General features: G+C 42.8%; 1 protein-coding gene across 1 annotated transcript; it reads right to left on the minus strand.

The window, feature by feature from the left end:
* Window positions 1–292: 292 nt before the first annotated feature.
* On the minus strand, window positions 293–13,018 carry irs2b (insulin receptor substrate 2b). Its single transcript, XM_082507261.1, has 2 exons — window positions 9,351–13,018; window positions 293–2,726 (listed from the first exon to the last, which is right to left on the minus strand). Exons 1-2 carry the CDS (start codon window positions 12,655–12,657, stop codon window positions 2,722–2,724), a joined length of 3,312 nt encoding a protein of 1,103 aa, XP_082363387.1. The 5' UTR covers window positions 12,658–13,018; the 3' UTR covers window positions 293–2,721.
* Window positions 13,019–26,398: the final 13,380 nt, after the last annotated feature.

The raw sequence follows: 26,398 nt of genomic DNA on the forward strand, positions 1-26,398 counted from the left end.
CCATAGCTGGGGGTGGGGACTGGGAGGAAAGCATAGAAAAACAATAACAATGCTAATGCTGGAGGCAACACCAGATTAGGCCTACACCCGGTTTCTGACGCAGTCTTTCTCAAAGAGAAGCATGGATTTACATACACTCAGAGAACACAAGGGGAGAAGTGAAAGACAAGTGAGATATACAGTATCCACTCTTCACTTTTCTCATTTATAATGAGCTTTTCCTGTTAAACTGGCAGGAAACATCCTGCGCTTATTCATGCAGGGTGTGAAAGAGAACAGCAACAGAGAGAAATAGCTTTCTTAAATATTATTTATTGCATGTGTCTATAAAGAATCAACACTGTCTAAAGCAATGAACTAAGTTTAAATTATCATTTAGTAGTATCACAATGTGCATGATATGAAATATTTACAATGAAAAGCCACAGCAGAGTAAGCCATTGCCCATATCGCAACCTTGATGCTGAATTAAAAACTGGAAACATTATCCAAATGCAAAAAACACTGCTCAAAACACCAACAGGCTCGATTAGCAAAAACAAGCAGGAAAAAGTTTCCGTTTCAAAATTGAAGGAAAAAAAATGTACAAACAGCAAAAATTTGAATTAAGGTTTAACAAACATTATTAACAGTATTTATACATTTGGTTCGTCCTTGTAAACTAATTTCTTTTTAAAAGTGTAAATATTGCATATAAGCCATTTGTGGTGTACCTAAGTATCAAGAATTAATTATGTCAAGTATTATTGATTTCTTTAAAATCTTTTTTTTCTTGTTTTTGTTTTTTAGAATTACAGCATTAGAAAATGTCGTCATAGTGGCATCCACTTTACAAGACCATCCCAAATCAGTTTTTAAAAAAAAAAAATCAAAACCAAACCATACTGGTTAGCGTTATAACTTAATTAGTGCTTCTGTTGTATCAGAAAGTTCACTCAAATATTTAACTATGTACATTAAAAATAACATAAGTTATCTAACTTAACACTCGAAGTTTCTCAGGATTTGCTTACACATTTTCGATGTAACGCTGCGCTATTTACAGTATATAGGCAAAGGTTAAGTACCTGTGAGTTCAGATAAATAATAAGATACTTCCCCTGGTTTCTTTCGTTTATTCGGCTTGTGTCTGTGTTGTAGTTCCCATTCGGTACCTCTGCATGTTTCACTGTTGCTGTTGTTGTGTTCGTCGGGTTGCGCGCTCCCAGTCTCGGAACACAGCATGTACTACATTCAGTGTGTCCTGTGTTACAATCTAGACAAGTTTGTAAATGCAAGACCATGCAGTGGAGGCCATGGATTCAAGCTATCGAGTGGCTTTTTGAACAGCCAGTTAGACTCAGTCCTGCAGTCCTGCATGTACCACATTGCTCAGTGCTGCCTGGCGTGGTGTGACAGAGCTCCACAATGAGGCATCAGGTGAGAAAATGTGAGACACTGGGCTGTCCAGTTGCTCTGTATAAATAACTTCAAACATTCACGTTTCAGTCCCTTGTCCTGTCAGGTGTGCAGGATATTTTAGGTGAACGGCGGGTGAGTTGGTGTAGTGTTTAAAAGGTGCTGAGACTCTTACTCAGACAGGCCACATTTCACATGATCAGGTCCAGGTGGACCTGGCTCATGCTGCAGTTACATTTGTCACAGCTGCATGCATTTGCAATGCAACGTCACCTATTTCTCCAACATCCTCCAAGTATTATTTTAGTGTGTATGAATACCTCCATTTAAAGGTACAATAATAAATATATTACTCTGGATTTCTAATACATAATCTAGTCATAAATGTGGGGAGAGAGGGAACTTAATCTCAGAGAGGTCGGCTCTCATTCGGCTCTAATGAACATTCAGTCTCTGTGATGATCAGTTAAATCTTTGATATACTGCGTGTTTAGAGGTCCAACCTAAAAAAAAAGAAAAGAAAATCCATCAGGTGGGGGCTGATGGCTGGAGTAAGGCTTTGGATCGGTGACTTTTTAAAAAACATTCACCTTTGAAAATAAATATTTTATATATATATATATATATATAGAATTCTACTGTGTAACTTGGTGCTGAGGTAGGGTTTATTTTTTTTTAGCAAATGTTACCTTTGATTTTAAATATGTTCATAAATGCCGTCTCTTTTTGCAGTACAATCTGTTTACAAATTCTCAGACATTTCAATGAATGCATACACACATACACGATAAATAAATAAATACATGTCATCTGTATGCATGAAGGGTTTTGCGTGCATGTTTGCGCACGCATGCTCTCCAAGTTTGGTTCACAGGTTTTCAGGTGTGAATGTCTGGCAACTACTGGTCGAAGCCATTAGAAAGCCAGTTGAAATTGTATAATTGATAATAACAATACCAGCGAAGAACATAGTATACTGCAGGCTGACGTACCTAGACACATAGTTACCTAACTATGCTTAGAATTAAAAGTCGGTTTTTAGTTTTCTGTTTGTTTAAATCTAGCACTACAGCAGCAATGGCACCAGAATGTTTAGGTGCCACAAAAAAGGAGGGAGGGTCAAATGTCCGTGTTTCCATGGCGATGGCTGTCCCCGTAACCCCCAGAGGCGGCAGAAGGGTCAAAGGACATGGGCTACAGCGCAAGGTCCAGCTGTCGCTCTGGCGACCTCGGCATCTGGCTGAAGTGAAATCCTACATTCACAGGAAGAAGAAGAGGAGGAAGGGGTGGGGGGGGAGGCAAGTTGGGAAGACCCATCAGCCTTCATTCTGAAAGAAGAAGAAGAAGAAGAAAAGAGTTAGTTTCTTATCATGTAATTTATAGAAATGAAATGAAATATAAGTTAAAAAAAGTCAATATTCCCCCCAGTAACTTAATCTAAGCGTGTACATACAGTTTGCATCATTTATTATGTAGGACAGAACAATCGAGGGGAGGGGAAGGTCACTCTGCTACCAAGTAAGGAATGAGTGCATTTCAAGAGGCCTGCTTTCGTGTATGAGTATGTGTGTCTGTTTGTGTATTCCTCAGCTGGTAGACACTCAAGTGGCAGGTGCTTTTACAGCAGGGGAAAAAAAAGCAGAGTGGCATTTAGCACTGTGCAGCTGAAACAGGCCAGTGATGGCAAACGTCACGCCAACAACACTCCCACACACTAACAAACAGGTATTCTTAATTGCTCCCACACATACCGCAGCTATGTACTTTCAAATACCATGAACCCAGAGTCTTTGAGAGTGTTGCTTTTCTCCCAGTGGAAAGCTGCACTGACCCTTGCCCCTGTGTACATGTTTGTGAGGTTTCATTTGCATGCAGAGCTATCAAATGGGAGCGGAAGTCTTGGCTGGGTGACCCGCACACACACGCAGAGACACACACACACACACACACACGGTCTGTAGCTGCATTTCTTCCCTCATTTGCTGTCTCCTCTCCCTCTTCCCCAGTCGTGAACAAGAGCCGTTTTCACAAAGCTGGATGTGATCGTCATTCTCTAAAACAAACCTTTCATTCAGCCCTTGCAGCCCCCCTCCTCAGCTATTCTCACCGCAAACAGGCACACGTCTGTTCTGGGCTTTTTTCCCTATACATACTGGCTATAAATGTAAATTGATGCTGATCCTGATGTCCAATCAAAAGCTTAAAAAAAAAAAAAAACTAAACTGGAAATGCCAGGGCACCTTTACTGCTGCTCGGGGACGTCTGTGATGCAAAACCGTGGAACCACTGAGTTCATTTGAATAACAGAGGAGATGATTTCACTCTTGAGGCTACCTGGCGCTGAGCGAGCTCTGTGTCTTTATCGCCACGGGTGTCAGAGGCAGAATACAGCGGAAAGGCCGTGTTGGGACGGGGTGGAAAAAACACAGTAACAGAATCAACCTGACAGAGAGGAACGGGAATGCAGTGAGGTCATGGGACCGATGGACCATAACAGTCAAGTGTGTGTGTGTGTGTGTGTCTGTTTCTGGAGGGGCTGGGCCAGTCGACAGCCTGTATAGGCAGGCACATAGGTGAGAATGACTGAGATCTGCCGGGAAGGACTGTTGAATCACTAACAGCTCAGATTAGCAACCAGGTGTAGCCATGAACATAAACACACTTCCTTGTTTGTGGACAATCTTGCAAGTGCATATAGGGACTGCGCATACACACATTTTCTGTTCGAAACATGCGATTTAAATAGAATCTGAGTGAAGAAAGCGTGGGTGGGCAGGAAGATTTGGGGAGGGGGATGTTATTGAGAGAAGAGGACAGAGGTCTAATGGGGGAATGAACCCAATGGCTTCTACCCCTCCTCTTTTTGGAGCACAGACACACATTCCTCCTCCGCCCCTCCCAACAACTCTTGTCTGTGCCCCCTGTCCCAACCCACACACACACACACACACAAGCACATACACGCACGCACACACACACACACACACACATAGACTTGGGCTCTGTTCATTATTTATTTAGTTCTCACAGGCTAAATTTAGCTATGCTCCATTCAAGAATAAGACACACACACAAACACACAGGCATGTATTAGCAGCCTCCTCTCTAGAGCTTCAGAGTCAGAGTAAACAAGTTACTCTGTCTGTAACCACCACAGACTTGAGTAGCTTGATGTTGTCAATGAGATAAATGAACAGGCTTTAAAGGGAACTACTCCAAACTGCAACTCTGAGCAACATTCAAGAGAAAGGAAGTGGACTGCAAACTGTTTTTGCTTTTATTGTGGGGTAGACTGGAAACGAACCTACAGACAAACAAGGAGAGATCAGCAGGCTCAGATCTGCACTGTTTACATTCCTGCCCCACTACCTCCTCTCTAATCTTCAGTGAACAAACACTGACTGACTGACTTCACCTCTGACCTCCCACACCTTTGTCTGACCAGCTAAACAACAACAAAAAGAAAAACAATGCTGCACAACTCGGCAATCCAGCTGACTCACTATTGCATACAGAGCTTTGGCATTCCTCATCGTGTCACATTATCCACTTGCAGCAGTTCACGTGGATTATTGATTAATCCGGCAATTAGTTCCTCAGTAAATCATTTGGTCTACAAAAAAAGGTGGAGGGGAAAAAAAAACACCAAAGCAAATCAGTTTCCCTAAGCTCCGCTGACACATTTGGATGTTTTGCTTAGCATGTCAAAAATGCAAAACCATTCAGTTTACGGTTAGCTCGAATATAATAATAATAATAATAATAATAATAAAAATTGTGAGAATATGAAACTGCGTGTTTGTGAATTATTTCAACTACTCCTTTATAAAAGCACCAGAAAATAAAGCTTATATAATTAAGCCACTGAATATAACGAAACTAACGGTACGACTATCAGCTCTACAGAGGAGCATTAACAAACCAAGTGGGGAGGTCAGAAAGTTGGGAAAGAGTTCATGAGTAGCCGGTCTGCTTATGACGGGGGGAAAAAAAAGGTATAATTAGCTAGCAGCCAAGACTAAACTCACTTAATGTGCCTTGTGGGTATAATTACCATAAAATGTCCACTCACAGTCACAGAGGATCTGTCTCTTCCTCTGCATTTAAAAACAAAAAGCAAAAAAAAAAAAAACACAAGCTACTAAACAATGCTTAATCCTGACGTGAATGTAATCCTTCTTACCTCCAAGCTAAACTGAGGATACGGGAGGTCAACTTTGTTTTCATCTAGCGCTAGAACATCCCGCCCTAGTTTGCTCAAAGAGTTATGTATCAGACAGCCTGGAGCACTGTGCATGTGTGTCTGTGTGCGTATGTGCGTGGGGAGGAGATGGGAGGGGTGTACAGGACAGGTGAGGACAGAGACTGTGGGTTCCTCAAAATGCTGCGTGGAGCCAAAAACCCGAGTAAAGGTATTCTCTGTGCACTTTCTACAGGAAATTCTTTATGTATATGATGATTCACAATTAATTTTATCAACAACAAAAAAAATGTCAGACATGAAGATGTCATACTTTTCCACCAGCTCATAAACATAACATAGTCCTAAGGCTATAACTGTTTATTATTTTTATGACTAACTCCTCTTTCTCATAGTGAAAACAGTCACCACTGTTTCCCAGAGCCACACATGACATCTTTTAAATGCACTGGAATTAACAAAAAAAAGCCATAAAAGTCGTAAAAAACTGCAGTATTTATGTAATGGATTTCTCCCGAGCAGCAAGAGAAGTAAAGTGTCTTGTCAGCTGCTCTACTCAGACATGATTAGCTAATTTTTTTAGTGCATTGTTAGGTAATCCTTTATGGCCTTCAGCAATCAGACACGGCCCACTGAGGTCGCAAAACAACAGGAAAAACAAAAGGCCTGTGAACGCCCCAATATGGAGAAGGTGTGTGGCGTGGGGTGTCACATGATTACTGAAAAGAAAAACAATGCTTGAAGAGAGGAAGAAGGGGTTTGGGTTGGGGGAGGGATGCATTGGATGAGGTGGGGGGGGGGGGGGGGGGGGGGGTTGGTAGCTCCTTGAGAGTGCTTGGCCACGCCCACAACCTTCTCCCGTAGCTGTCGTAGCAGATGGCGGCCAGTCATTAGCGTATTGTCACTCTCCTCTGAAGGGCCAGATAACCAGTGAGCACTGCTTGGCGAGGCAGGTGCAAACCCCCTGACCCCACACCCAACCCCTCCACCATCTGCTGACGCCTGTGTGTGTGTGTGTACGCACATGGGAGAGGCACACAAAGTCAAAATGCGTGTGTTTGTATTTCGGGGGGTTGCAGGGGGGTCTGGGCCCACAAATGGAAAGCGTGAATCTTTCTCTGCTGTCTGCATTCATGCAAGACTGCTTACAGTCAGAGAGACGAGCACTCGATAAATGAGGACAGGTTAGGGAAAAGAAGACGGCAGGCGGATAATAAAGAGGCTTTTATAGTGATATGATAAGTGGCAGTGTAGATACTCTAAAAGTAGATATGAGGACGAGCCAAAAATAAAAAAAGCTGTAAAAGGAGTGCACGTGCCTCTCTTTTTCTTTAGATTAGTGGTAATGCTCCAGTGGTAACATCCCCCACTCACAAAAACTAGCCCAAAGTTCAAGAAGCTGACACTAGTCCAAAGCTTGCACTGAAAGCCACGCACCACACTGCGCCACTACCACCCCATTCTCTCTCTCTCGCTCCCTCTCTAACGCTTAAAATACACAAACTCAACTGAGCCATACTTTAGGATTTTCATACAGAAAGTCAAGCATTTTTATAACGCCCTCCCTCCGCTCAGCTTCCCCTTCACACCACAGTGCCAAATGAGGACAGGTGATTTCGTAATCTACCTGTGACAGTGTGATATACAACCGGGAATGCAAACTATGGTTCACTCAGTGATAAGGTGAGAATGTGGTATAGCCTGCCATCTTGTAGTAAACAGACGGGCCCTATTTTTCCTCTCGTATCGGAATGCTATGTATTTGGATGCGAGTATCAACAACTTTCCTCGCTGTTGTAGCCACATGTACTAAAGTTACCGAAGCAAAGGCCAGCAGCTGCTTGTTGGGAAGGCACTGATCTTTCTGTCATTCAGCATTTTTCTTCCATTCTTCCTTCTCACCCACTCTCTGCCTTCTGCCAGCAGCTCAATAGTCCATTTTGTTATACATGAAAAACAAAACAAGTCAACCATCCATCACCATTGTTCTTTCACCTCCCTCCTTCCTCCACCCCTGCTCTTCTAGCCTTGCACCACGGGTTAAAAAAAAAAAAATTCCATAAAAAATTCCATAAATCCCATAAATGTACAGATCATAGCGAATTCTCACGGATACCTGTGCGTGCCTCAGGTGCACACGAGTCACATGTGTTCAGACAAGTCTCCTGTGTAAAAAAGAAAGAAAAAGAAACAAACAACAAAACCACCAGCTCATTTTACAATTTGTGAAGTTGCTCATAGTGAAAAAAAGAACCCCTCCCCTCCCGATTTCATCCCAGCAGGTTAGAAAAACAAGTGAGCGTTCACCTCTCCCAGCAACCTTTGCACACTGCCCACATTCCAGTCCTGAAACCCAGTACCTGACAATTGATAAACAACTGACTCACTTGTTTTTCTGGGGAACCCGATGACTTGCACCGAGCTCCACACTGGCTGCGCTCTCACAGCAGGGGAGCCAGCTGAGACAAAGAGACAACTTAGTTGTGAAACTGCAAACAGCAATTAAACTCTTGTATTTCACCATCAGGAACACTGACTCCTGAGTCACTATGATCTTAACACTTTGTATTTTCTTTAGAAACAACAGCAACTTCTGACATGTCCCTGCCATGTCATCCATCCGTGTAAATAATCCTTGGCATTTACAGATGGATGAAAAGCCCCTGATGCAGCAGAAAGAGGAAAGAAAATGAGGCGAAAGGTAATATTTTGATAACAACTCTTCCCCTTCGAGTCTCAGGGATTTTGCTGCTTATTCGTTTTGTTCTCTGAGGTCTGTGTAACACACCGTTTCAGATTTACCAATAGCGAGTGCTCTTTGCCGCCTTCGAGCGGCTTCCATAGAGGCATCATGTGTAGCGCTGCATGCGTCACTGAATCAGATCAGATGTTTTTTTGAAACACTGACGCGGTGCAAAACTGCGTCACTGAGAGGAAACCAGGACAGACCATTCACATAAACGGAACAGCAAACGTGAAGGCAGATAACCATAAGTTTTTAAAATAAAACCGTTTCAAAAAAATGCGATGATGCAGAAAGATTACTTTTTAATAAAGGGGAGTTTGCGTCCTCTGGGATGTGTGGAGGGGAGGAAGACAAGGAGGCAACATGTTCCACAGAATGCATTTGTTATTCAGCATGCCGCACCGCTTTCATTCAACCGTCTAATTCAGGGCTTTTATTTGAGAGAAAATAAAAGCAGTTTTAAAAACAGGATCAACATCACAGCCTCGAGATTTGTCAGCGTGTCCTGGGTGTGACAAGTAGGTGACTAATCCTGTCTAAACATTACAGCCTACACCCAATAGCAATCTTGACAACTAGTTTGCTTCTCTAAGCTACTGTAGTTTACTACACCGGATTACATAAATCTGTAGGCTGTTATCTCGGATATTGCAGTGATGGTCAGTCACGATTATATGACCACAAAAGAGCTTTCAAGAAAAATAAAGTGTCAGCTTTTTAACTCGCAGTGGAAAGGACAAACTGACAGCAAGGGGCAGACACACAGACGCTCCTGCAGACAAACCACTGAGGCTGTTTTTGTTCTCTAGAGGTAATTATCATCAACTTTGGGACTGAAAACGAGCCCAGAAGTGTTGCAAACAACATTACGTGTGGCCTATCTCTGCAGAGTACACAGTTGCCCTGAGGCGGATCTCTATCCTACTCCAACCCTGACGCCACTCCCTTCATGAATGAAAATGCACTGAATGAATGAGTGTGTGGGACATGTGTGACAATGCTCACCTTTCACAGCAGCAGCAGCAGTCTCCTTAAATCCCAGGCTGGCATAGGGGCTAGAGTTGAAACCATTCAGCCCCCCCTTGCAGCCACAAGCTGTCTTGAGCCTCAGGAGTTCATCACAGCCCCCTAACCGGCATCCCCCAAGGTTTCCCTCCATCAAGTTTAAGGCAATGTAGTTAAGTCCATTTTGATAGCCAGCTGACGTTTCCCTGCACATGGGACTGCTGTACTCCTCACCGAGTCCTTCAGAGCTACGAACTGTGCGAGATACGTTCTCCACAGAGGCAGAGCTGTGCCGTTTAGTGTCGTTGGCAAAGGATGGGCACACGGGTGTGACAGTGGTTGTGGAAGAGAAGGTCTCAGAACTGTGACGACGACGTCCGTGAGGGTCGGCCCGGATAACTTTAGCCCCCCTGTGTGGATCTACAACTGTAACAGATAATGAAGGACCTCCCTTGAGAAAAGAGTCCACGGGCACAGGGGGCATCACATCTACTATGCTGCTCTCAAGGCTGAGTCTCTGGACACAAGCAGTAGGGCTGGTCGGGCGGGGAGTTGTGCATAGAGCAGGTAAAGGGTCAGAAGGACTAAAGGTCATCTCAGTGTAGTCGTCACTGAATGGACCAGGCTGACACTTAAGGCTTCCTTGCTGTGGAACACCCCTCTCCTTTTCCTGTCCCTCTGTGCTTTTATCTTCCTCCACCTCCTCCTCTTCAACTCCCTGTGTTTCCTGCTGAGTGGTAACTAGACTATGGCATGTCAACAGTTCAGCTGTGTCTGTACAGTTAGTTTGGTGTGATACCTGCTGAACCGTGGAGCTGACATCAATATTAGCATAGCCTGAGAGTGACCGGGATCCTGTCTCTGCGGTTACAGAGGACTCAGGGCTCTTTGACTCTGTGGTTGTGTTGTGGTTAACACTGCTAAAGTCTATGTTAATGTATTCTCCGGGGCTGCGTGGCTCTGAAGGAAGAGGGTGCTCACTCATGCATGGTAGTGTTTTGAGGGATTCCAAAGCCAAGCGGGTAGGCCGACAGACTCTACTCCGGTGTACCAGACCTCCATCTATCCAAGCCACTCTGAGAGGAGATGGAGTAGAAGATGGAGTGGCTGGTCTTGCCACAGTGCCATTGGTTGCAGAGTTTCCTGAAGAGATAGGACAGTAGTTGGATTCCTCTTCTATCCGTTGTCTCTGTAAACTCATCACCACATACTGATCTGTGTCAGTGGACCCACTGCGCTGCAAATGTCCTTTAAGTGATCTTGGTAGAGAACTGCAAGAATAAGGCTGCCTGTGGCTTGGCGGGAGGCTGGGATCTCCTGTAGGACTGAGAATATAATCTGGGGGTGTAAAAGACACCTGTGTGTCAACAGGAGACATATTCAGGTATTCTCCATTGGCGAGCTTCCCATCGTTGCTGTCCACTGACATCTTGGTTGCACACCACATGGGCATGTACCCACTGTCCTCCAGAGAAACACCCCCGGGGGAGTGTATGCGCGTGGCCAGCCCCATTGAGGAGGGTTTTGTACAAGGGTTGATGATTTGCTTTGGAGCAGATACACACATAGGGCTCATGGGCATGTAGGGGTCATCCTTAGACCCGGGTGTGAGAGGAGCCACACCAGGCATCATGGGCATATAGCCACTGTCGCCTTGGTGACCATTTGAAGCAATCTGAACATCTCTGTAATCCTCCAGACTTATCCCTTTAGGAGACGCGGTGTGACACCTGCGAGAAGACTGACTTCCACTGGTGTATGTTGCCCTCATAAGAGTATACTCATCCAGGGAGGCTGAAGATACTTGGGGGGCACCCCTCGGTTGACGGGGGGTGGTGAGGGAGTATGTGCGCTTTCGATACACCTTGTCAAATTCTGGTAACCACCGGTAACCATTCTGGTTCTGACGCTCCATTACCATGTAGCCATCAAGCTCACTGCCATCCCGGGATGGGGGGGTGTCTGCTTTGAGGGACTCTGGAGTGTTGCTGCGGAGAGTAAGCGGTAACCTGAGGTCTCGTGCCTCCGCAGGGCTAGAGCCAAATTCCTCACATGATATAAAGCCAGCATCACTGGGAGAGCCTGAGAAGGATGCACTGCAGCTAGAGGGGCGAGGGGCACCGCTGTCTTGGCAGGAAGATGCATGGCTTGGACAAGCAGTGGTCACAGGTGGAGAAGGAGACAGAGGCATAGACATGGACTTACTATGCTGGAGGGTGGAAGATTCAAACGTCAGAGAAGGGCGTGCAGTAATGGTATGAGATCTGCTCAGCAGGGTCCTGTGGACCCCTGGACTAAGGGGGCTCCCGGTGACTGACATAGTGCGTGCCATGGTGCCGTCGCCCTCGCTCGCAGTGCGTAATCGACACGAGGAGCATTTGCTCACAGGAGAGGTCGCAGCCATGCTGTCAGTACGCGACCGCCGGGGAAGCCCGGTCTGCCTCGGGGGTAGATTATTCAGGTGCCTCCGCGAGGGTACAGAGATGGGGTTTGTACCAGAGGACTGGCTTTTGCTGCGCGGGCGGAATTCCGACAGCTCCTTCATGGCTTTCATGGCCTCCAAGATAGTTTCGTGAATGTTTTGAGCCACCACAGAGTCATCCGCCTGCATCCACAGCTCCCCCGGACCCGTGGATGCAGATCGGCCAACCTCTATGAAGAAAAAGCTGTCAGAGTGGCCGCACCTCCGGATATTCATCAGCTGCAAGGTGACTGAGGCAACATCAGAGTTAAGCTTAACGAAGCTGATAGTCCGGCTGGAGAGACACAGCCTGTACACCCCTGTTAAATTTCGACTCTGTCCGAGACCTTTAGATTTTAGATTTACTTGCCATACCTCCTTGTAGGCGGCGGTCACCGGCGTTATTACACCGTAGCTCGACTCGTCGTAGCCAACCAGCGAGGACGCAGAGTTAGACGCCGAGCCGTCATATACTTTCCCCTCTGCCATTAAATCCGTCAGCACCCGGTACCAGCTCTCCTGTTCCTGCTCGTTTTCCGTCGCCAAAGCAAAATACTCATCCTTGGTATAAAGAGCAATAAGATATTTGTATTTTGCGTCTGCTCTCTTGCTGATATTGAGACAGCAGTCCAGAGGGATGACTCTCTTCGGGGCCGATTTGTTTTTCCATTTCTTCTCGCTCTCGTAGTATTCCAACCGGGCAGGGAAACCTTCGCTCGGCTCCTTTAGAACAAAAAAGCGCTTATGTCCGTGTTTCTGCTTTTTCAGATATCCGCATTTCTTGATGCCGCTGTTTGCGTTACTGGCCAATAACGACTGATCACCGGTGTTCGGCGGACTCGCCATTCTCGCGTCCTCCTCTTATCAGACACAATGCTTCCGTTCCCTTTAGTTGTAAAAAGAAACGACTCGCTTTCTTTTAATCCTCTACTTCCAGAGCCGGTTTCACGTTAATTCGTCTTCTCCCACAGCCGAGCGATAAATAACACATGTCTGCTGGTGTCCGGGCCGAAGAGGGTGAAACAACATGTGACGATCTACACATTCAGCTCCGGTTTTAAAAAAAAGAAGGGAAAGGAGACGAAAAAAATACGCACTCACCAACAGTGGGCGGTGCGCACTCAGCTCATTGGGTTTATTGGTGGAAAAGGGATGAATGCTGGAGTGAGAAAGGAAAGAGAGTGAGAGCGAGAGAGCCCTCCTACTATCACTGCCCTCTTCCGACTCATTTGCGTGTAGTCAGTTAGGACTGTAGCTTTATTTATAGCATCCCTATTCCTATGATCCTTCGTTTGGCTTCACTGTACGTTTTTTTTTAGCAGGATATAGCCCGGTCCCAACTACTCAAACGAGATGTCCCCGATTCAGAAAACCATCATTTGCGTCATTTAAGGCGTTACGGGGTGGATTATGAAAAATATAACCTGAGTATAGATCCGTTATATGCACAGACCGAATATATGACGCGTAACTGGTTTTATACACGTATAATTTACAGGTATTGTTTCACTGTCGGAAATTTTCTTACCATGGGTGTTTGTTTTTTCTCTCACTACACTTTGACCATATTTAAACTCTAGAGGGAGTCGTTCCAGTGTTCTCCAACTGGTAAACAAGCATCACCTGGTCGACTCTGCAGCTCTGGCACATGAATTTAATATTCCCCATGAGCCGTTCAGCCAGAAAAGCCTGCATTCACAGTGTAAGCGGGATATTCTCCCCCGTCCTCTTCCCCTTTTTTACTCTTAAGCGAAAGCACCCAATTGTTCGCGCGGAATAACTAGTACAAGAAATGACAAGAGCGCACAGAATGCAGTGTGTTTTATTGCATAATGCGGTTGCTTGCTGATTTATTCATGTTTGCCAGAGCTGCTCAGTTGCAATTTTTTTGTTTGTTTTTTGGTGGGTTTTTTACTGCTTCATCTCTGTGTTTGTCTTAACCCATTCAGAAACAGAGCGTGGCGGTGTGAAAACAGTTATTCTGGGGTGAACATATGCCCAAAATATCTAAGGCGATAGGAGGTTATAGCGTACAAAATCTTAAAAGTACTCCTTGTACACGAAACTAAAAGTACCCCATATATGGTCATATAACACAGCAGTCATGATGACGCAAAAAATTCTCCTGATCTCAATGCGTCAGCGGCTGGTAATGTGCGTAATGATAAAACGCGGGAGCAAACTGGGTACCGTGGCGGGATGGTGATCTGAGTTTGCTGCGGATAGCCAGTATTCTCTTTTTGACATCCTGTGGGACTGAAACTCCTCTTTTCTCGTCCAGCAGGAACGTCATGCTGCCAAGAGAAGGTACAGTGTGTCCTGACAGCTATGTATCCTGGGCCAACACAGTAAAAAGTGACACTGTAGTAACACTTTTGAATAGCTGCACATCCCACGATGATGACTTATTGAAATCTACCCCCCACCTCATGTTAATACTCCCGTTTTCCTGCAAATCCCACAGTGCTGGCTCAGCAACACCCTCTCCTTAGCGGCAAGGTCAATTATGCCAACAGGATAAATTATTTTACTGCTGCCATGAGGAGAAGATTCCAATCAGGCAGCCAAATCAAGTGATCTGTCCTTCAAATTACCTTTAACGTGCGTGTTCCGTGCAGTTCCTTTCATTATCTGAACTCTAAACTGTGTTTACCTCAGTTATGAAGACATAGATATAAATAGATGTAACAGCGTCCAGTGTCTGAACGTCCTAGGCTCAAATATCTCCCAGTTGGATAAGGAGGGTTCCCTGGCTCTTGATATTAGGTTTCCTACATGACAGACACACACTTGGTTCTGAACTTTCACACACTCCACACACAAATGGACACTTTTCACGGCCAATTTGAGTAACATTTACAGTATTTACTGTTGCTTAAATCTCAGATAAATTATGAATCGAGTCTCAGAAGTGTTTCAAGTGCAGGACAGCTTTCCTTGTATAATAGCTTGACCTGACATTGGAAAGATAAACAGAAGCCGAGTGGGGGTGGTATGAAGTGACTACAGGGGCACAGAGTGACTCTTTTTTTTTTTTTGCAAAACCCATGAAGCATAAGAAATGCAAATTAGCTGTCTGTAAAATACCAATAGGGGTGTTTACCGAGCATGCTGCTCACAAACTCAATCTGGTGATGTCTGTGGTATGTCCTTGCCCTTTTTCCTTAGGTAACTACATGAATATTTATCACCTTCCAATTTACACAGCACGGTGCATTAATTTACAAGTTAATTAAAGGGCCAACCCAATCAGATTTACAAAGCTTTAAATGGGCCCTCTCATCGTCTCCTGCAATGGACCTATTGCATCTTTATAGTTTTATTTATTTAGGCATGGAAAAGGTCGTGACTCTCCAAGCAGAGTGGTTCTTTCTCCTCTGGATATATATTCCTTGCCTCGTGTAAACAGTGAGCAAGCAACAGCAAGAGGTTAAATAAAGACTGACATAATACAGTCTAGTTTATAGAGTATAAGTCTAATAGATTGTCTGAGTTAACTCAGAAGCCACTGCCTTTGAGGACCTAATCTCATTTAGACTCTTTCAGCTCGCCTTCAAATACAAACAGCTTCGCTTGGCCCCCTTGCTGAGTAAGAAGCTCATAATGTCTCAGTCACCCACAGCACTGTCACCATGTGCAACGATTAGTTTCATAAGCTTTCGTAAAGTAGATTACAATAACCGAAATGACGAGATAGGATTAAGGGCAAGCGCTGGAGAGGGATCGGGGGAGAGGGAGAGGAGAGGGTAAAGATTAGGATCAGTCATACTCCAGTCACTGCTACATAAGAGCTGATCAAATGAACAGTACAAACACACACTGTTTATTAAACATCACACACACACACACTCCTCACCCGGTCTTTGCTTCATCTTATTTGTCAAAAGGCAAAACAGATGACAGTCAAAGCCCGGAGTGTCTGGCTCATATTGTTGTGGCGGTGTTGTTTTGATGTTTGTGGTCTGAATATAATCCTGATGTCATTTATTGTTCATAGTAAAGGACAGTTCTTTGGTTTTAGTTTTGTTTGTTTTCTTGTCATGAGTTGTTGTGTGAGCCACTGAATACTTTGAGCTTTGCTCCAACTCGTGCGACTGAGACTCATCTGCTAATCAATTTTTCATGAGACAGTGAATAGATCTACTTCTTATTCAAGTTTTATAACAATTAGAAAGTCATATTTCACATGGCTTTCTCCTGAGGTGAATTTTATCTTGCTGCATCAGTTAGCATTTGTTCATAAGTCTCTTTTGCAACATGACACGAACTGAAAGACCTCTGGTATATGTTGCCCATCAAATGAGAAAGGTGTGTTTGCGACAGGGGAAGGGGCCACTATATTTACCATAACGAGGTCAGAAAAGCCCTTTAAATGACTGAAAAATTAAAAAAATATCTAAAAATAAAATAAAATAACACTCTTGGTCATCACTTTCTTAGCTTGTCGAGCTTGGGTAACTTGCCCTTTCTTTTAATTACAAACATCATTCTCGACTGATCCTTTAATTTCTTAAACCCAATGCTTTTAACAAGAAATGATAATGGAAGCTGTTTTTTCTCCTCTCAGGTGCGCATCGTATAGATTGCTGCACTCAGTCTCATGTTGTCACCAGTAATTTACTCAATTCTCTAATCAATACAGCAATTTCAGTAAAATTGAAATTTCTCTTGTTCTTAATTTTTGCGGGGATTGATCTGAGGCGGGCTGACCCGTAGGAAGGATGACGTGTGCTGATGGAAATCTTTGAGTTATTGAGCTACGGCAAAAGTGATTACTGTTTTGATTACCTCAGTGGGCCAATTCATTGGTATGGACTTGTTCTATCTGTTATTATCAGTCTGCAAGTTGGACACAGGGTATGCATGGATGTGTAGAGTGGCGCTCGAGTTCTAGATTGCTATATTGAAATCAATGTGCCACTTGTGTTGTGTAATGTTGCTTGTGCATGTTTGATGAAGAACCGTGGCGCTCCACGGCAGAGTGAAAATTTCCCTCTTTGCCACGATCCGTGCCCTATCTCAACACATTGTTATGACTTCATTTTAAACCTCAGTTGTGCAGATACTCAGAAATGACAAGGGTTTTTCTCATTTCACAGGTCACTGACACTGGTATTTATTCATTATGCTAATTAGAAAGGGCAGAAGCCATATCGCGCATACGCAGCTCTAGCGTGCATATGTGAGTAGAAGAGAAACCAGTGATAATATGTTTATGTAGGCCGGAGACACATAGGCAACATATTTATTAACGAGCACCACGTCCCCCGGCAAATTACTCTTGTGGCCACACACGGCCTGCCATCTAAAACTCAGCTGTGTTTAGCTTTGATTAAACAGATGCAATGTCATCATCAGTTATTTGTCATAATTATACATTATCAGGAGTCGCTGTTTAGATATAAATGACAATGATACATGAGTCTGTCTGCCTCAGTCAGAACAGGGGAAACCAGTGATTGTGACAGAAGGAGGATTTTAAATAAACAGATTAAGTGTGTGCATGTGTGTGCGTGTGTGTGTTTCACATGCAAGAAAATGTATCATCAGTTTTTTGGAAAACAGACTGCAGTTGGATCATCCGAGGCCAGAGAGTAAGGCAGCTGACAGTGATATGTGGCAATTTATTGATTAGCTGAAGGCCTGTTTGCTTAATAGGAGCATATTTCTTTTCGTCATCCTCCAATGGCGTAACGACACATCAGTGTGCAGATATTGTTTAATTTGGGTCAGTGAGAGAGAGTTCACACGTATATTAGTGAATGAAGGATAAATGAATGTACAGTGGGTACACATTATTCAAAAATGAACAGAGCAGTTTTTAAAAAGGAACTGTGTAGGAGGGTGTAGGAAGTTATTCATTCCTCTGTGCGTGTGTGTGTGTGTGTGTGTGTGTGTGTGTGTGTGTGTGAGCGTAGCATGCATTGATTGTTTTTTCAACTAAGCCTCATCTGACTTACGGATCTAATATTCATTCCTTTCTCACACATACTCTATTGTTTTGTTTTTTCACTCTACAAACACATTCATGCTACACTCAAGCACACAAATGCTTACAAACATATATCTTAGCAGAGAAATGCCAACCATAACCCAGTATAAGCTGTTGTACTGCCAAAACAAAGAGCATTGGAATGTAACCTTTATTTAACAGGACAAAATCCCACAGAGGCTCAGTTTCAAGTGAAACATGAATAAATAAACATAGAAGATAGAAGTACAGCAGAGTAAGATGCTGAAGAACATTATGCATACACACATATGTATGTATATATATATATATGCAGCAGATCCCAGGAAGAACTCCTAGATCGCTGTCCTGAAGAGTGCAGTCCTAGGAACAGCAAGGATGCTGCGCAGGACCCTCAAGCTCCCAGGGCTCGAGCTTGAAGGATAAAAATACCCCCTACCCACATATATAGAGGGATATGCATTGGGGTTTATTTTCAGACAAACAAGTATTTTGTGTCATGGCTAATCAAATTGCAAAAGCACAGATATGAATAAAGCTGATTACGGTAAGTATTGCATATTTAAAGGTGTTCCCAGCAATTGCCTGAAGAAAGACTGCATTGTGTTTATTCCTCATGAATGGGACGTCAGACAAGGAAATGCTGACACTTTTAAAACATGGTAAATTCTTTTATTATGTAATACAGTGTTATAAAATTTCCTGTTCTCAGTATTGTTGATGAACCCTGGACGTGAATAACTTTGTAGCTTTTTGACTGACAGTTTGCTTTGGCTTTTAAACTTGCTGCAGCCAATTCAGCTTGAATCACTCTCACTCACTTCTCATATTCATTGCGTGCCCCTTTCAGTGAAGAAATTACTGAGCATGTGCCTCTCCTGTAGCAGTAAATCACAGCGCTGATGAGTCTCAGCACTCTCCTCTCACATGGACCAGCTCAGCATTTTCAGATGATGTTAAATTGGTTGTAAAACAACCAGGAAGTTAAAGATGTGCATTTCTGTTGGTGTAACTTTGTAAAGAAACTATGTGAAGAATTTATTGCTAAGGTGACTGTTTATTCCCAGCTCCACTGTGGCCTCCGTGTGAGTGTACCTGTCGAAATGAATGACTTGCGCATGCAAATTGGTTCACCAAATTTTTTTTTTCTTTTGAATACATAAAAAAAGTTTGCAAACTTCACCAAAAAAGTTCTGTGAATAAATTCTGTGAACTTATGTAAATTTGTTCCCCTAAAGGTCGTGTCCCTGGGCTACTTTTACCTCTCCTGTTACTTATTAACTCTCCCAGGAAGTTTCATTCTGAGCTGTTACATTTGCCATCAGAGGCACACAAATTATCACTCAAGTAGAAACACAGATACTTGTTTTAAAAAGAGTATAAAAGTATAAAAGAAAAAAGTAGCTCTTGAGAAAATAACAGTGTATCTTTGAGATGACTGACCGTCCCAAAGCCTGGTTCTGCTGGAGGTCTCTTCCTGTTGAACGGGGTTTACTCCTTCCCACTGTCACCAAATGCTTGCTCAAAGTGGGTCGATGGATTGTTGGGGTTTTGTCTTTTAATATAAAGCGCCCTGAGGTGACTGTTGTTGTGATTTGGTGCTATATAAATAAAATAGATTTTAATTGAATACTTTTGTACAAAGAAACCTGACAAGTGTTTTTATTTTCTATCATGATGCAGCTGACTGTATTTTTCTTTCCCATAGACATATCTTTGCTTTCCACTCGACACAATGTAAAAACAAGTGACATTTCAGGGAAGTGGATAAAGTTGCAGCAACTCACATCTGGCTAGCCAGGTGGGTTGTGGGTGAAATTTGTGTTGGTGTGGACAATAAAAGCCAAAAAAACTGTACACCTTTACAGTGTGATTGGGCACAGAGTAGCATGATGACATTCAAACTTTGATCTTTGACATCAAAGTCGAGTCAGACTTCTGCAGGTCTGGGTCAATCCGTTTTAGCTGCAACGTGCTAAGCCAAACCAGACATAATAACAAGCATTTACACAACAGCCTCACAGCAGGGGAAAGTTGAGCCACTCTCCCGTGGTCCTGCTTGGCAGCAGGAGCAGATTACGACAAACCCATGATTACCCCTTTAGCCGCGTCCGCAGCAGCTACGCTTGTGCGTCTGTGCTCTCTGTGTGTCTGAGGCTGGAGAGAGATAGGTCTGTTTCTAAAAATTCTGTCTGTGTCCAGCTCTCACTACTTTTATATTTCCTGAGTGAGTCCTCGTGGTTAGGAGTTTGTGTTCCTGTTTGTACTTCCAAGCTGTGTGAAGTTACGGCTGATATGAAACCTTCCCTGCTGTTGCTGCTTTACAGTTAACACTACTTTCTCCTTTGATTGAGAAATGGATGCTGTTGAGGATACACCACACATCAAATACAATGTCTTTAACACTGACATGTTCACCACAGATGTGTTTAACGCTGATCAATCAGTGCTGTTATCATTGCAGTTGAAGGCTTAAATACTGTGATAGAATCAGGAGTCTTCTACTTTGTTTTCCTTACAGTATTATTGATAAAGCTGAAGGGGCTGCACAGGTGGCGCGCTTTTACTGCGGCTTGTCACTAGTACACCCCCAACGTGTGATCAGAGTAAACACTGTTGCCTTGCTGTGAGGTGCAGTGGAAAAATACTCGATGTCAGTTCATGTTGATTGTTTGTCATAGTATACCTCAGCTTTACTACAATGGAAAAACACAGGCAGGTAGTGACTGTGGAACTAAACGCTTCAATCCTGGTTTCCCGTGTTATTTTTGTTGAAGGAATGTGATAATGCAATTGCATATGTCAGCCCTCTGCTCTGTTCGTTTTTATAGTTTTTCTTCCAAAAAAGAACTCTTTAAATCAGTCGCCATCAATAAGCTACTGATGTAGCACGAAAGCAGCTGAATCCCCTGCAATCAAACGCAACTACGTCAACTGTAATGAGTGTTTAAGCATGCTTTAACCTGTACCTCATGCAGGACCCCCAGACCCACCTGTGTTCACGCGAAACCTATCCCTACAGACCCCCTGTCTAGATAAATGGATCAGAGCAAATGTGCTTTGCTTATTGTTAGAAGTGAAAGTCCCATTTTCTCACTGATGCAATCAATCACTGATGATCTGGTGAGACACATTTAACAAGCATTCCAGTTGTAGATGGAAGGTTTAGCTCATTTTGCGCTGCTGTGTAAAACATGACTATGTACACAGTTATGGAGGACAAGGTCTTAAAGGTTCAAAACAGAAACTATGATTCAGGTCTTTCTGTGGGAAGTTGCACTTTAAGGTATATTTTTATTGTTTTTCCGTTATGATTTTAGCCCAGTTACCATAAATCTTGTAGACACAGACAGACACAAAAACATAATAAAATGCGGAACATTGCAAGGTTATTACAGTGTTGCATGTGGATTACAGCTTTTTTTTTGTTTGGCAGCCACGAGTTAAGTGCAGAGTCTAAGGCTTGTAAAACCAAGCAGTTTGCTCAAAAAAGACATGTAGGTTATGCTGGTTAGCACTAGTTAAGGATGATCTCAGCAGCTAGGCTCTCATGATGTTAAAGGTCAAGGTTTACCACCTCTGTACCAGATGCTTCAGATGTACAATTGAAGGCTTAAGGCGTCAGCATATGGAGTGCTCGTTGTGACAACTCTGTAACTCTGTTACTTTCATTAACCAGTCACAACAGCTGTCAGGATTATTGGTTTGAACATGAATATATTGTTTATTTGCTAATTCGAACAAAGAAGACGAGTTCCCTCAGGCCTCCTAGTGAACATAACGGGCAAAAGGACACCATTTTGGTTTTGAGTTTTCTGAGGTTTTTCAAAGCTACAAGGGGTTTAAGGCTGTTGAGTTCCCACATTTGCCCTGCTTTTCATACATGTGTATATTCACAGGCATTCACTCACACCAGCTCTTTCTGTGACCTTCACTTACTGCTACCATATTAAAACGATGTAGCTCATGGCATAAACATATGAGAATTGGCTGACCATAAGGCATGCATAATGCACACATAGTGCACTGTTCAAACACGACATCTGTTTATACAGTATGTGTGTATATGTGCATGATAATTAAACTAATGTATTGCTACGCGCAGGAATGGTGTTACAATCCACTAAACCCCTGCACATGTGTATGTGGACCTAGTTTTAATGAAGAAAAAAAAAGAAAGAGACAGGCCATAAAGTTAAATTATGCATGTTGTGTAATTAGCCAATCAAGTGTTTTTATTAGATGTTGATGGGTCTTTGTCACAAATGAGAACACGGCAGTCTTAAGTCAAAGAGGGCTTTCCCCAGCATAAAGAAAATCATCCTGGAAATCTACACAGTTACATCTGCCTCGTGCACGTGTTTTCCGTCCCACTAACAAACAGTGGTAATCGTGAAGTACACTATGTTGTTAATGCTTTTATCTTAAATTAGCCCTTGTTTTGTTTTTTTAATGATGTCATTAGAAGGTTATTAGCTCGTCTGATATATTGCTTTAATTACAGCCTCATCACATTCAGGAACTTGCTCACCGACATTGCCATTACGTTTGAATTAATTTTACTTCATTTAAAAAATAAATAAATAAATAAAAGCAAAAAACTAAAAAGAAAACCCATCGGGCATTCCCATTTCCACATTAAAAGCATCACATGCACCAGAATATATTTGTTTGCACGCAAATGTCACAGTGAGGCAATTTGGTAAATTGACATTTAATGCCTGCCCGGCGTTTAGGACGCTGTCGCCTAGACTGCTCCAGGATAGACTGCTTCTAAAACACATGATCTGAAGCCCAGTGAAAGGAGTAAAAATGCTTTCACTTGAACTAACTTACATTCTGATTTGAGCACAGCCCATTCGTCAGTGCCACTTATTTCCTAAAGGCACGTGATTTAACAGTACATCTTTCATTTGTGATCCCACAGTAAGCCTTTGACAGATGATTGGTCGTCTTTAACTCAGCAGTAGGTTTAGGTAAATTGACTTAAGTACAACCTCATGGTTTACATGCGTATTAACAGGATTAGAAGCAGCTAGTTACTGCTAATCATATGCAATAGATAAACTGATCATCAGGGAGCGTAATCACCTCTATAAACATACGTTCTGGCTGGTCTGAAGCACTCAGGTGTCTTTCAACAGTGTCACAATATCCCCAGCAGTGGTTGACTCAGAAAACTTACACTATGCAATGCTCAGAGAAATCACAAAAACCCCAAGACCTAGTGTCAGATTCTTTAGGCCTCAGTTAGCATGTTTAATGTTAAAGTTCATTACAGTACAATTAGAAAAAGACTTAATAGCTTGTTTATTTTTATTTTTATTTTTTGTAAGGGTTGACAGAAAAAAGTATTTTTTTCTCCATGCTACCAAAGAACATGGTAGCATGGATTAAGTTTACATCTAAACAAACCACAAGAAATCTGGAACAATGTCCTTTGGACAGACAAAACAAAAGTCATGATAACATAATGCACAGCGCCACACTTTGCACAATCAAACACACCATATCAGCACAAACACCTCATACCAGCTGTCAAGATCAGGGATGGAGGCTTGATGATTTCAGCTTGCTTTGCAGCTATGGGTTCTGGGCACCTCGCAGTCCTTGAGTCGACCATGCATTACTCTGCATGCCAAAGTATTCTACAGTCAGATTTGAGGCCATCTGTCCAACAGCTAAAGCTTGGCCTAAACCAGGTCTTGCAACAGGACAATGATCCCAAGCACAGGTGCAAATCTGCAACAGAAGAGCTGAAAAAGAAAAGACTCAAGAATATTGTAATGGTCCAATCCATTTAAGTCCAGACTTAAACCCAATTGAAATGCTGTGATGAGACCTTTAGAGAGCTGAGTGTGAATCAGTGCCTGCAAACCTCAATGAACAGAAGCAACATTGTGAAGAAGAGTCAGCAGAATTCCTCCATGATCATATGAAAGACTTATAAAGTCATACGGGAAACAATTACCCCAAGTTCTTGCTGCTAAAGTTGGTTGTACAAGTTAATGGATTGTGTGTGTGCATTTATATCTGCACTCGCTAACCACTTTAGTAGCTACACCTGTTAAAGTGCTTCTTAAAATATCTAATCAGCCAGTCACAGGGCATTCATTTAGATTCTCTTGGTCGAGACATCCTGCTGAAGTTCAAAATGAGAATAAGAATGAGGAAAAATGGTGAAAGTCAATATAAGAAAGTCACTTTAAAAGCAGCGTGGTTTTTGGAAGAGCTTATCTGAAACTTTTCAGTTCCACATCCAAGATGGGAATCTCCCATTACACCATATCCCAGAGGCACTCTGGGATATGGTGTAATGGGAGATTCCCATTAAACCACATCCCAGAGGCACTCTGTTGGATCAGGATCTGGTGACTGTGAAGTGTGTCAAGAAAATATCCCCCCTGCTATTACACCACCATGACCACTCTGTTGACACAAGGCAACAGTTCATGTTTATTGCAAATTCTGAACCTACCAGCCTCCTATTGTCCAGTTTTATTAAGCTTGTGTGAACTGTAGCCTCAGTTATCTCCCCTTACCTGACAGGAGTGGCACGTGGTGTGGTCTTCACTGCTGCTTTGAAGTTATATGAACAGCTGAGATTCTTCACAGAACTCTCAGACTATCAGGACTCTTTTAGAGGACCCGAGTTTGAGGCTCACACATGTACAAACCTACTGAGTACAATTTTGAGTTGCTCCAATGAAATTCCAGTAAGATAAACTCACCTTTGACTTTCAGGATGTCTGTGAAGTCAACCCTCTGATAATTTTCATTTCCATCAAACAGTGTTGCATCTTTTTATTTCCAACACAGCATGATTGACATCTTTCGAGTCTTTCTGTAATTTCTTTGAGAAGTGTATTTACATACAATAAATTTCCATTCATTTCCATTTGAAATGCTCAGGGAATTTTTAGTATACAACCATGTGTAATACAAACAGGTGACATTTGGCTCAAAGAGAGCGTCCAAAAGAAGAACAAAATTGTCTCAGAAACATGTAAAATAGTCCACCAGTTAGCAAGGAGCAGGGTTACTGTATTTTCTTATTCTCCAGCATTATATGCATGAGGGCAAAAGGCAGGCAACTTACTACCTAACAAGCCAGTCTGGTTTTTTTTTTTAACTTAAATTAATCATTATTGCTTTGTTATGCTGTTACAGTGTTACGAATAATTTGTTCAGGGTCCCTCACATACACACACACAGCAGCAACATGCTATCTAATAAATTGGATGTTGATAGAATTTGCAATGAAAATGTATATGAAGAGAAACAGATGTGGTGGAAAATGCACCCACCCACACACACACACACACACACACACAGGCGCTCGACCACATTTACACACATGGAAACAAGTCGCTGTATGTGTGAAAGCTTTGCTAATGAAAGAATCACTCATTCCCTCATAACATATACCAGACATACATATGCAAATATATTCATCCAACACTCCAGAGAGAGCATTCAAGCAAATAATTTAAAAAGTGAGAATATTTGCTTTTATGTCGCATTAGAATTATTAATATGACGGTGATATGTAAGACGACTGGCTGGACTCCATAATATATAATGACCACACCATCACATGAATGCGTTATGAGGTTCACACTGAAATTAGACGGATGGCGTTTAATACCCACTCCTTCTTCATCTTTCTCACTTCTCCACCCCCATTTCCTCTCTTCCCTCACCTCTATTGCTCAGAGGCCTGCAGCTCTTAAATATTTAACATTTCAGAATTATCGGCATCCATCTTCCTTTTCCATACAGTGAACCAGACACTCACCATCCATACAGAGAAATAAGATGATTTTTCTTACACGTTATCTTTAAACAGTCTGGAAGATTCAAAGGCATATTTATCTCAGCATGTGGTGGGTGGAGATCACAGAGGACCACATGTGTGTAGTAGGGTAAAACATTCTGTCTGCCTGCCTCATCGTCAGTCAGAGGCTTTCTGTGTGGGTAGCGACTAGAGGAGTAATGGAGTGATTGTGGAACCATGGGGGTGGAGGACATGAGGAGGTGGACCGACTTACCAGAGAACACAGGAAATATTGTCCACAGGCGTTGGACGCTCTCTGTGGGACGGACAACTTTGATGGTCTTCAATCTGTAAAACTGTTGCTGGTTGATGAAAAACATCCATACATATCAAGTGATCATTAACTGTAGTAAAATGTAAAGATCAGTCAAGTCTGAGAAGTTTTGAATTCTTGAAATCTGTGAGAAAAACTTGAGCAGTAAATCTGAATGAGTCCATCCACAAACACCCAAACAGTTAATGATTCAACTTTAAATACTGATATGATCGCCTGTATTTGGGATCTTAATTTGTTACAGCAGTTAAGGTTAAAAATAAGAATAAAATGTCTCTCTGCCAGACAGACATATTCTATTATAGAGGCTTATACTTGTGACATGAATATGTTTCTCTCCTTGTGCCAGCAGAGCTGAATCAGTTTGATAGAGAAGATGCTTCACTGCTTGTCCAGTGAGTGGTGGAGAGGGTGGTCGGGACTATTCATGATGGATAGCAGTTTGTTCAGTGGCCTTCATAAGTGTCCTATTTGCCACCATTGACAGAGCCAGCCTTTCTAATGC

The sequence above is a fragment of the Aulonocara stuartgranti genome, assembly GCF_965226115.1.
Source record: "Aulonocara stuartgranti genome assembly, chromosome: 16".
NCBI classification, from domain to species: domain Eukaryota; kingdom Metazoa; phylum Chordata; class Actinopteri; order Cichliformes; family Cichlidae; genus Aulonocara; species Aulonocara stuartgranti.

Excerpts from the sequence above, each read along its gene's own strand:
- irs2b (XM_082507261.1), bottom strand. The coding sequence starts at position 12,657 with ATGGCGAGTCCGCCGAACACCGGTGATCAGTCGTTATTGGCCAGTAAC.